General features: G+C 29.5%; 1 protein-coding gene across 4 annotated transcripts in view; it reads right to left on the reverse strand.

Annotated features, from left to right (window-relative positions):
• GRIK2 (glutamate receptor, ionotropic, kainate 2) overlaps window positions 1-11,021 on the reverse strand; it is a 1,103,729-nt gene that overhangs the window by 262,276 nt on the left and 830,432 nt on the right. For all 4 annotated transcript variants that reach the window (XM_006881188.1, XM_006881187.1, XM_006881189.1 and 1 more), the window contains one exon: window positions 9,669-9,892. In XM_006881188.1, the coding sequence (XP_006881250.1) occupies window positions 9,669-9,892 (224 nt within the window). The remainder of the gene's footprint in view (window positions 1-9,668; window positions 9,893-11,021) is intronic.

Genomic DNA, 11,021 nt, shown 5'->3' on the forward strand with positions numbered 1-11,021 from the left:
AATAAATATTTTGTTTCTAATAGTATATTCCTAATTAATTTTGTTTAAATCCTGACTGAAAATTACATATAATATGGAAATTTTGAAATGAGCACACATTTGCCTACCAAAAATCTAGGTTTTGTAGTTTTATATTCCCATTGTTGCCAAATGAGAGGTTTCTTTAGAAACTTATTTCTAAAAATTACTTTAAAACACCAGTTTCCAAAACATATCTTCAGTGTAGTGATTTGTAAGACTTATGTTGAAACACAGCTCCCACAGACCACCACTGTCAACAGCAACATTATAAAGGGAAGCAGGGAAACACTTACCTAATTTTATTATGTTAAAATAATATACAGGTGCATATTCTGAACCAACTTAGATGACAGTTGTAGCCCTATTCTGTTTATAATGTTTATCATGCCAGTAACATTTAACCTATAATTTCACCTTTGCTTCAAATATTGTTTATCAATTTAATAGACAAATTCTCATACATATATTCATCTGTTTCTATAATCTAAGTTGTAAAAGAGACGGGAATATGAAAACGGGGAATGCGGTAAATAATCTAGAGTTAAATATCTATTATAAAAAATAACAGGAAAATAGAAGTCTAGGGGGAAAACACACTCACCTGTTACATGAGTTATAAGGTATCAGAACTGAAAGAAAGTTTCAACCCAATGTGCTTACAAAAAAATATAATAACTATCTTTTAAAAATGGAAATATTTATATTATTAAATAAAGGTTTTGCTATAAATTATGTAGGATTACATTTTAGGCTTTGAATGAGTTATAAATTCAGTATAATTCTAAAGATATCATTTTCACACTGTTACTCATTATGAGACTGTTAAAAGTATTTAGAACAATGGATTTTGGAAATAAATAGCATTTTTATGTTGTTTGCTTTCCTAAATCAGTTTACATTCAAAACAGATACTATCAAGCTTTTTCTATCCAAATTACACACACATATATATTGTAATTACTATTTGGGAGAACCATGATATTTTTTCTTAATAAAGAAAATAAAAACCCAACAGGATTGACATGAAAACAATTTAACTTGAATGATGTAATTATGTAATGAAATGTAAAAAAATTATAGCAATTAAGGTGTTTTGACATGCTCTAATGAATGAAGTTATGCTGGTGGATGATACTATATCACCTACTCATTAATTATTTGGATAGAGTGCACTGTTTTACATTGTATGTAGCAATAGAAGCATAAATTATCAACCAAAAAATCATACTCATATGCTTTCATTTGATGTTGACATTTCTCCCACATCCATTAATTATGCCAAATACATCCAAACTGTTCTGATAACAACTCTATTCTCCAGAAATATTTATTATATGTTTCTATTCTTCTACTATTTGCTGCTAGTAGTTTTCAGAGGAAGAGGGCTAACATTTGAATAGAAGAGGTTTTTAAGGCAAATCTCTGTGTTCGTGGATTAACCCTAAGAGTCCAACTAATCAGAAATAACTTTTAATTTTCTATGAGTACAGATCTGAGATAAATAACACTTATTAAGTATAGATAATTAAATAAAATAATACAAGTTCCCTTTATAAGTTTATTTTCCTCAAAGCAATCTTTTTCCCTCCAATGACTTAGAATTATAAAAATGATAATTTAAGCATTAAACAAAGGCAAAGCATTTATTGCCTCAGTTTTGTATGTGAAGGGAGAAAGTTACAACTACGTAGTTAACAAATCAAACTATAGAAAAAATACAGTTACTAAAGAGTGAAAGTAACAACCTTATCTATAGTTTTCAAATATAGCCTGGCTGTAGTTAACATGCAAAATACATTAGCTTGCTTTATTTTTTTTCCCTCAGCAACTTCCCAGTGACCAACTCAATCTCAAAACATAAATCCGAAAACAAACTTCTAGGAAAAAAAACAACAAAACAACCCTCTTAAAGAATCAAGAATAGAAGAACAGCTTTATCCATATTACTTAAGTGGAATGCTTACTCTTACATGAAACAGAACCACACAAAACTCTGATCTAGTTGTATATATTTCTAAACAAAACAATATTTTTATAAGTAGTGTGCACTCAGTTTTAGCACTAAGGCACATGGGAAAAAATGCCCTCAAGTGACCATTTTTCTTTTTGGTGATTATCTTTGCTTCACTGGTTTTCTGCAGACCTTACTGTTTCAAAATATACATCCATATAAACATTTCAGTTGCTCTTGAGTTGATATTATAGTTTAAAATGTATTACACACACACATCGTACTTTAAAAATTATAAGAAAATCACCTATCTTCCTAACAGTTTAAAGTTATGAAGTTTATTCTTAGGTGACTAAGAAGAAATGCTTTATAAGGTCTAATCTTTCACATGACTGTGGACGCAAAAGTCCAGTTTTGTTTTGTGAATTACCACTAACATAACTGAAAAGTGGTTTCTTTCAAGCCATTGGCACTACATTGCAGCTGTGGAAAAGGTAGTTACCTAGAAACAGTTGCAAAACAGGAAAATAGGGTATCATTTAGTTAAAAAAAAACATTATTCTTATCTTGCAAGTATTTGAGTCACCTTGAATTTCTTTCCGATGGTCAAACACACACATAGAATTTTAAAAGAAAAAAATTGCAAAAATGAATATAAACAAACCATTCATAGTACTGTACTTATTCTATTATGTTCTGAAAGTAAATTAGCTGCTCACAAATATATGAGCCCCAGTTCACACAGCAAAAAAGTCACTACATCTTTCCTTTCTAAATCTTTCAATGATAGTGGAAAATAATTTCTTACATGGCTACAGCATTTCACCAGGAGATACACTCACATACTACCCAAACACGTGGCTTAATGTGACACTAAAACAGTAAAGAAGCACAATTAATTTCTGTGATTTACTAATTTAGACATTGTGGATTATTTAAATTCAAATAAATCAGCAAAAGTTGTCCGGTACTTCTCAGGAGTTTAGCTCAGATAAACTTCACAGGAGCAAATGTGCAATGACTGGAGAGGGCAGTATTCTTTTTGCCACCAATGTTTTTAAAATTTGAATTCTGCTGATGGAGGCAAGGAAAGATCCCAGACTAAATAAATTATCTACTGTTTCTGAAAAATAATAATAGGTATTAAACATCTGTATTTCCATTTATAAAAAATCATTTGGGCTTAACAATCAAGGAAAAACAAGTTTTGTGGACAAAACTAATTTGAATAGAAATACAAAAATTTCTAAAATATATCCAAGTACAAAATTGTCCCTAAAATAAAATATCAACAAGCATTTGATAATGCTTGAATTACAGAAAATTGCAGAAGTTCTTGAATTTTAAATTGTGATTGTCTTATATTACTTTTCACAATTTTTTATTCCTCTAAATGCCTACTATAATTATAACATTGAAAAAGCAGAAAATGTTTATTCTTCCCTGAAAATTGAGATTTTTTTTTCCTTTAGGCAGACAACATCTTTTATACTTCCTTTTGCCTCAATACTGCAACTTAAATTCAGTTTAGTTTGGCTCCTTCAATGATGCAAACTAAAACTTATCTCCTGGATTAGTGACTTTGTGTCTACTATCCAACTATGAATATTATAAATCAATATATATATAAGATATATTATTTTGCAAAAAATCTACCAAAAAACAATTGATTAAAAAACCTATTTAGTGAGGAAGTAGCCTTATCTTTTGTGGATATATTGAGTCCACATTTTGAAACTCAAGAACTCAATTCATTGCAGGGGATTCTAGCCAACTCACAACTAATCATTGCATGGGTTTTTAAGGATGGAAATCACATGGGATGATGTCCATTTCTGTCTCCCTCATAGCAGCTGGTAGATTAGAACCAAATAGGGGCACTATCCTTGGGATAGTAATGCAGCTCCCTACTGACTAGGCCACTGCAGCTCCCTCCATACTTTGAAAGCACCTTAAATATAGTGATGTTTAAGTCCATAGCACTGATGTAAAATGTTTGTATATACATTATATAAAAATAATTTTAGTAGTCAATTTCTTGTATGTGAACCTCATATTGATAGATAAGAAGTCATTTAAAACAAATATCCTATAAATTTCTGGAAAATTACTGTATTAGAAAAAGAAGAAGACATGAGTTTTTAATGCAATTTTCCATAGTAAAAACAAAGTCAGTAAAAATGCATCTAAAATTGTTATAGAAAAAAAAAATTGAAATTATTTTCTCAGTAAGAAGGAGGTAAGTTTGTTGCAAGGCACACAACAGAATCGGCATTACAGTGCAATGTCATAATGATCTTTTTGGCAGCAGATTTGTTTAACATTGAACAGCCCACCAAAATAGTTATTCAGGTTTAAGAGCATAATAATTCATTGTTGCCCTTCATCATACATTAAACGTCACCCATCATTGTGATAGGAATATAAAAGTGACTGCACATTAGTCAAAGGCAAGATCAAAGCTGTTAATGCAAACATTTTGGGCATGGATTTCTTAATTCAGTTAAACCATTACAAGCACCATGCACAGAATATTTTACCTCTCAGTTCCAAGTGAAATTCACAATACTTTTATAATGCAGGATCTCTTAGGAAGGTAATAGCCTTGTGATTTTGTGACCACAGCCTTTGTTGGAGCCAAAATATACAATAAGGCAGTGTTTGTGGTTATGGCAAGAGTAAACTACAGTACTATTTCTAAGGAGACTATTCTCTGCTACTCAAACCAATATATCATGTTCTACTATTCTAAAAAGAATTTATGGTAATTCAGCACAAGAAATTCCTTGATTGTTTTTACTGTAGAAAAATTAATGTTTTGGCACAGTGAGTAGTCTTTTTCTATTCTTACTTAAAAACAAAAAGAAAAAAAAAGAGGAAAAGCCTGGTTAGTCTATAAAGTCTGGGTGGTTTTTTTTTAATAAACTTTCTTATCTATATTTGATTATAATAGTTTTTCACTTAAGTGGTGTAAGAAATATTTAACAATATCCATGCTATAACATTTGGCATAGTATTACTTATTCTGCTCCAGAATTTGTGTTTAGGGGTAAAATATTAGAATAAAATATACAATGTTGTTTTGATTACTGAATTAATTATTAAAATTCTATCAATCCTGTTGGAGGAAAAAATATGTGTAATATGTATGGTTTTGCTTCAGGTATTTATTATTGTATATTAAATCATTAAGGACCTTAGACTAACAGTCTAAATGACTTTCTAAAGACAGATATCTAGAATTCATTTTTTTTGATCCTACAATATACATTTAACTCAATTCATTTGGAAATTAGACCAATCAATTCTGTTATTTGACTAAATAAATATTTGAAGCAAGGTGAAAATACCTCTCATCAGTAAGAAGGCTGAGGGGTTGGGTCTAACCAGACTTTTTATATTACTATATGCTATCTCTCTACAGATATACCAGATCAAAGGAAAAAATCAAATAGAAAGAAAACTATAATTATGACTAAGTACAACTAATTCACTACTAGCCAAAACTGTTCCTTACTTTTTTTCTACCATAAATGTTATGAAACCATACTTTGGGGAACACCCTTTCACTTATTTTTATTTTCTGGTGGACAAGATTCCTTTCTAATCCTTTAAATTCCGGTACTATTTTATTCAGATGTCTATTCTTCTATATCTAAACTGTCATACTTTGTATTCTCCAAATATGGATTGCTCTAGTAATTAACATAAGCATGCTGATTATGTCATTAGGCTATTAAATACAACTACCTGTTTTCCTTTCGAAACAAGAATGAAGAAGATATTCTAAATGAGTCAGGAAAATATATAGTTTTAAATTCAGTATGAAATAAATTCTAGAAATTTTTACTAGTTATTAATTTGTCAAGAAATTAATATTGTTATGTCTATTATTTCTATAAATATATTCAAGAGCTGAAATTTCAATGAAAATTAGCAATCTGTATATGATTTATTACTTTTACAGTTGCATGCTTCTCTTCAATGAAATTTTCATATGTACTCCAATTCAATTTTTAGGAAAGTATATGACATTCTTATGATCAGAATTTCTAGAATTGTTAGGAAAACTTTCAAATATTCATAACAAATATATTCAAGGGTATTAAGCAAGAAATAAATACATTGAAAGTTTATTAAGGAAAAGAAGATCCCTAGTTATATTTTAAATTTAAATATCTGATATTCTTGGCAAATTATGAATATACAATGAGTATTTACTGAATAAATTAATTGAACACATTTAAAACGTAAATGAATGCTTCCAATTTTATAATTTCCTAATTATTTAGTGTCTTAAAATTTTAAGAATTGAGTGAGTGACAAATTGCAGTTGTGACTTGGTATCTCTGAAAAGACACAGAAGATTAATTATAACAGTAATAATAAAAAGTTCAGAGAATGGTAAAAAGATAAAAATTAAGAATAACAGAAAGAAAAATGGTTAACTCTTAATTAATTTTTTGCTTTTAAATTTTTAAGACAAATTATTTTAATTTCTAAAGGGTTAATATGATATAACTTTCTATAATTTTGCTTTTCATTGAGTATTAGTTTTATATTTTTCATTTCTACGATTTCTGGTAAGAATGAAATACCTACTTAATTTTTTTTAAAAAAAGAGGAGTTTGTATTTCATGGTTCTGTAATCTCTATGAAGATGAAGAATGTTAATAATATTAAAAATACTACTAATTTTATGTTAATAATTACATCGGTGGGTTCATTACTGATCTTTATTTGATAAAAGACAATTTTGATTGATAATTAATGTAAAATTACATTGCAATGTGAAATTTATGAATTATTTTGTTTCTCTTAAATTAAAAAGGCCTTTTGTCTGCATTCACACATCATAAACTTCTGTTATAGTAACAAGGGTCTAAAATAGTGGAAGAATAATTGGTTTCTAAAAATTCATCTAATTTTGGGGATTAAATCTATAATTTGAACATTCTTATTTTTAAAGATATTTTAATCCGAGATTTAATTATGTATGTGTCCTCATTTAATTTGGCAATGATAATTTTATAATTTAAAATGAACACAATTGTCTGAGAGAGTATAAAATATAGTTATCTCTATGAGTTACTTTTCAAAAAATATTATAGTAAATTAAATTTAGTTAAGTCTAATAATGCTGACTACAAAAGTATTTTAAAATAGTTTGAATAATGTTAAATTTGCAAAAAAGTAAAGTCTAAACTCTTTTTTTTAAGGTAAATAAGACAAGTTTTAGTGAAATAGTATCATTTTAAAATCTAGTGATTTCAGAATTGATAAAATAAAACAGTAACAGTCTAAAATTTAAGACATAAGAATAACATAATGAAAACAGACTTTATATTCTCAGACAGACTAATATGAATGTGTTTCTTTTGTGTAAGATCAATACAGGATTCTATAATTATTTTTTATTTATGTATTATTTATATAGGTTTATCAAAGTGAATATTATAAAAATATTTTAAAAGTTAGCTAAGTGTACATCTCTACCATATACTTCAATTTGCAAAAGTAATTTTCATCTGGAAAATAATTCAGATATGTCCATATTCTACTCTGAACTTCAGGTAATTTTGGATTCAAGAAATTGTTGCTAGATTACTACAATTCATAATATAAAGTTAGAAACAAAAACGTAAGAGAATTCGTAAGATCTCCAGGAAATTTGTGTTCACTTGGTTGGTAAGAAGTTGTGCTGCGATCTTGAAGGCACATGGTTCAAATCCACCAGGTGCTCTGCAGGAGAAAGTGGGGCGGGCTCTCCTTGCACAATTAACTGCCTTTATAAACTCACTGGAGGATCAGCTATGGGCCAGTTCCAACTCAACAGTACAACAACAACCATTTGGTAAGTGGACAGACTGATGGTCTTAGGTCCAGTCCTTCTATAAAATTTGTTAGTTTGAGTATGTAGGAATAGGTGTACCTGCAAACATAAAGGAATATTTTCTTTTTCTTCTATTTTTTTTGTGTGTGTGTGTTACTTTTCTACTTGTCCTATAGGGAGAGTGAAATATTCTCCAGACATTTGGTTATTTAAACTAAAACTATGGAAATCTTTACTGTGAACCTAAAAAGTAAATGACTTGTATTAACCATGACAATGAAAGGATAAAATTAATTCAAAGATATTTTAAAAAATCAGGTATTTTACATAGGAAATAGAAGTTGGTGCTAAAAGTTTGTGAACTGATTGCATACAGCCAAAAGAGCCCCTGACTCCAATTTTCACTTGTAAAGTATCACAATATATTTTCAAATGTTATTTGTTTCCACTACACATTTTATGCAGGTACAACAACTTATATTTGCCTAAAGGACTTAATAATTTATATTACATCAATTAGTAGAAATAATAAACTTGCAAAATATTTATGTTAACTTTATAAAAAGGTTTTCAATAATAATAAAATTGATGTTCTTAAAGTTTAAAAGAAATATAAACAATTTTTAAAATTGCTATGCAAAAAAATGCATTATTTCATTAAAAAATAAATTCAAGGAAGAATAAAAATGCATAATAAAATATTTATCTAAAGAATCTATATGTATAACTGAAATAAGGTCTAAAATCTACAAAGTCCCAAAACCTACTGATGTGGATCTGAGTCGTCATACCCATTCATTGGGTTTCTCAGTGTGTAAATCTTTAATGAAGGAGATATCTTTAATGAAGTGATAATGAAGCAGAGATCTCTCAACTCAACAAGCAAAGCATGACATCATTAGGGCTTTGCACAAATGTAAACATATTTAAGACTTTACAAGCATCTTATCAATATTAAATATATGTATAATTGATTCATTTCTCAATTTTGACCATTTAGATCTCTGACAGAATATAAAAAGTATACTTTCTTATAAAAGTATACTCAGATACAATTTTATTCTTTTCAATGAAGGTAAAAGTAAAGAAATTGCTATTAAAAATAACCTACTCATTGAAAATTTATTAGGGTCAAGCATATATGAAAAATGAATACAAATTTTCAAGTTCATAGGAGGAATAAAAGAGCAATATAGACTGAGCTGTACCATTGATTTAAAAGGCCAATGTATAAACATACATGTCTTTTCAACTACGTATCTGAGTTTCTGATTGCATGAAATGAGACAAATACTTTGTGTAAGTTTATATATATATGTATATATATATATATAAAGTGGTTTTGCACGGTGATATATTTACTCTTTGAAAACAATGTTAAATTTTAATTAGAAAGTTATAGCAGCTGTTTTATACTTAAGAATATTATTTTAAATTAGACTTGGTTCTTTTAAAGAATGGTCTTTTAAAAATGTTACTGTTTTAGTTTCTTTCTACAACTAAATTATTTATACATACTAGTGACACAGAATGTTTTGCTCTTGGATTCAATACAAATCTTCAGAAATGAGTAAATGCTTCTTATTCCATAGTGATTTGGGTTGTTTTTTAAAACCCTTATTAAGAATAATGGACTCTAGCATATTTATAGCTTATTGACACCATCAGCATGCCTATTGCCAAAAAACAGGCAGCATAGTACATAGTAATAATACATGATGTAACTTTATAAAATTCAGTATTCTTCAGTACTCCATGGAAACTAAAGAAAGGAAAATTAAAATTCATTGTGACTTTTGACAATTATTAGTTAGAAAAAGGAGGTAACAATTGCCAAAAAAATCACAAAAGTGAGCATGTTACCTGGCTATGACAAAGAGCACACAACTGACACCCAAGTAAGCCAGCAGAATATACATCCAGATATCAGGGGAGAGAGGATTCAGGAAGGAGAAGACGCCTGGGTTTGTACCATTGGGCTTGCGGTACAAAATACTTATTCCAAGTGTCATAAAGGGCTTGGAAAAGTCGATGACCTTCTCTCGAACGTAGGTTATAGCCAATGGAGCAACTGCAAGGTCAGCTTTCTGTAGAGGAAAACAAAAAAAGAGAAAAAGATATTCTAAGTTATATGAAAGGAAAATCCACCAGCAAATTAAATAAGATACAATTAGATTTTACACTTGAGAATTTTCTCAGTAACAGTAAAACTTTGTTGTATTCTTCACTAAGAAGTTATATACTCTCCAACTCATTTCTTACATGCTTCCAGTAGGCAAATGAACATTTTGTAGTAGCGGTTACAGGTCTAAAAAGCAGAAGAAACTATTGTAAATTTCTCACACAAATTATTTTAGGACTAAATAATATTATTCATTTAACCTTAGAAGACTCACTTAGTATTAATAATTTTCAAAGTACTACTGATTAAATAGTAGTAGTAATAATAATAATAGTAATAATAATAAATAGCTACCACTACTACTGCCTCTTGATTAGATAGCAACAAAAAAACCCCATTTTTCTGTTTTCAGGAGAGCACTGGTGGCCTAGTGTCAAGAAGCTGCACTGCAGTCCCAGAAGTGAACAGTTCAAATCCACCAGATGCTCTGCTGGAGAAGGAGGGACAATCTCTTCCTCTACCAGTCAGATCCGATTTGAGGTACATACACATAAAATAGTAAAAATAAAAAATAAACCCACAATTTTTCTGTTTCCAAAACTGTAAGACAAAAAAAAACAAACACCAAACAAAAAAAAAAAAAGCAAAAAACCAAACAACCCTATAAAGTCAAAGGCTTTGCTGTGGCACTGGAACTGATTCATAGGTAGCCCTCCAGGAGCTTTGTAGAGGCTTTGAACAACATGGAGTAATATAAGGATGCAAACAATTTGTCTTAAGATTGACAAGACAACTCCTTATCCAGGAGCTCAAGAAGTTGTGCTGCCAACCCAAAGGCAGACGGTTCTGTTCTACCAAAGAAAGATGCAATCTCTTCCTGTGCAATTTACAGGTCTGGAAGTCAGCTATGAAAGAAAATCCCACTAGAGAGTCAGCTATGAAATTGTTTCAATTCCACAACAATGAGCTGAGTTTTTAAAACTATACCACTTAGCCAGGAGCCAGCAGCCAGGAAATTAAAAGGCGCATTGCCATGGGAAAGTCTGCTGTTAGGGACCTCTCCAAAGTGCTGAAGAGCAGTGGTGTCTCTCTGG

Source organism: Elephantulus edwardii, unplaced genomic scaffold, assembly GCF_000299155.1.
Source record: "Elephantulus edwardii isolate Elephantulus edwardi_28Jun2011 unplaced genomic scaffold, EleEdw1.0 scaffold00013, whole genome shotgun sequence".
NCBI lineage: Eukaryota > Metazoa > Chordata > Mammalia > Macroscelidea > Macroscelididae > Elephantulus > Elephantulus edwardii.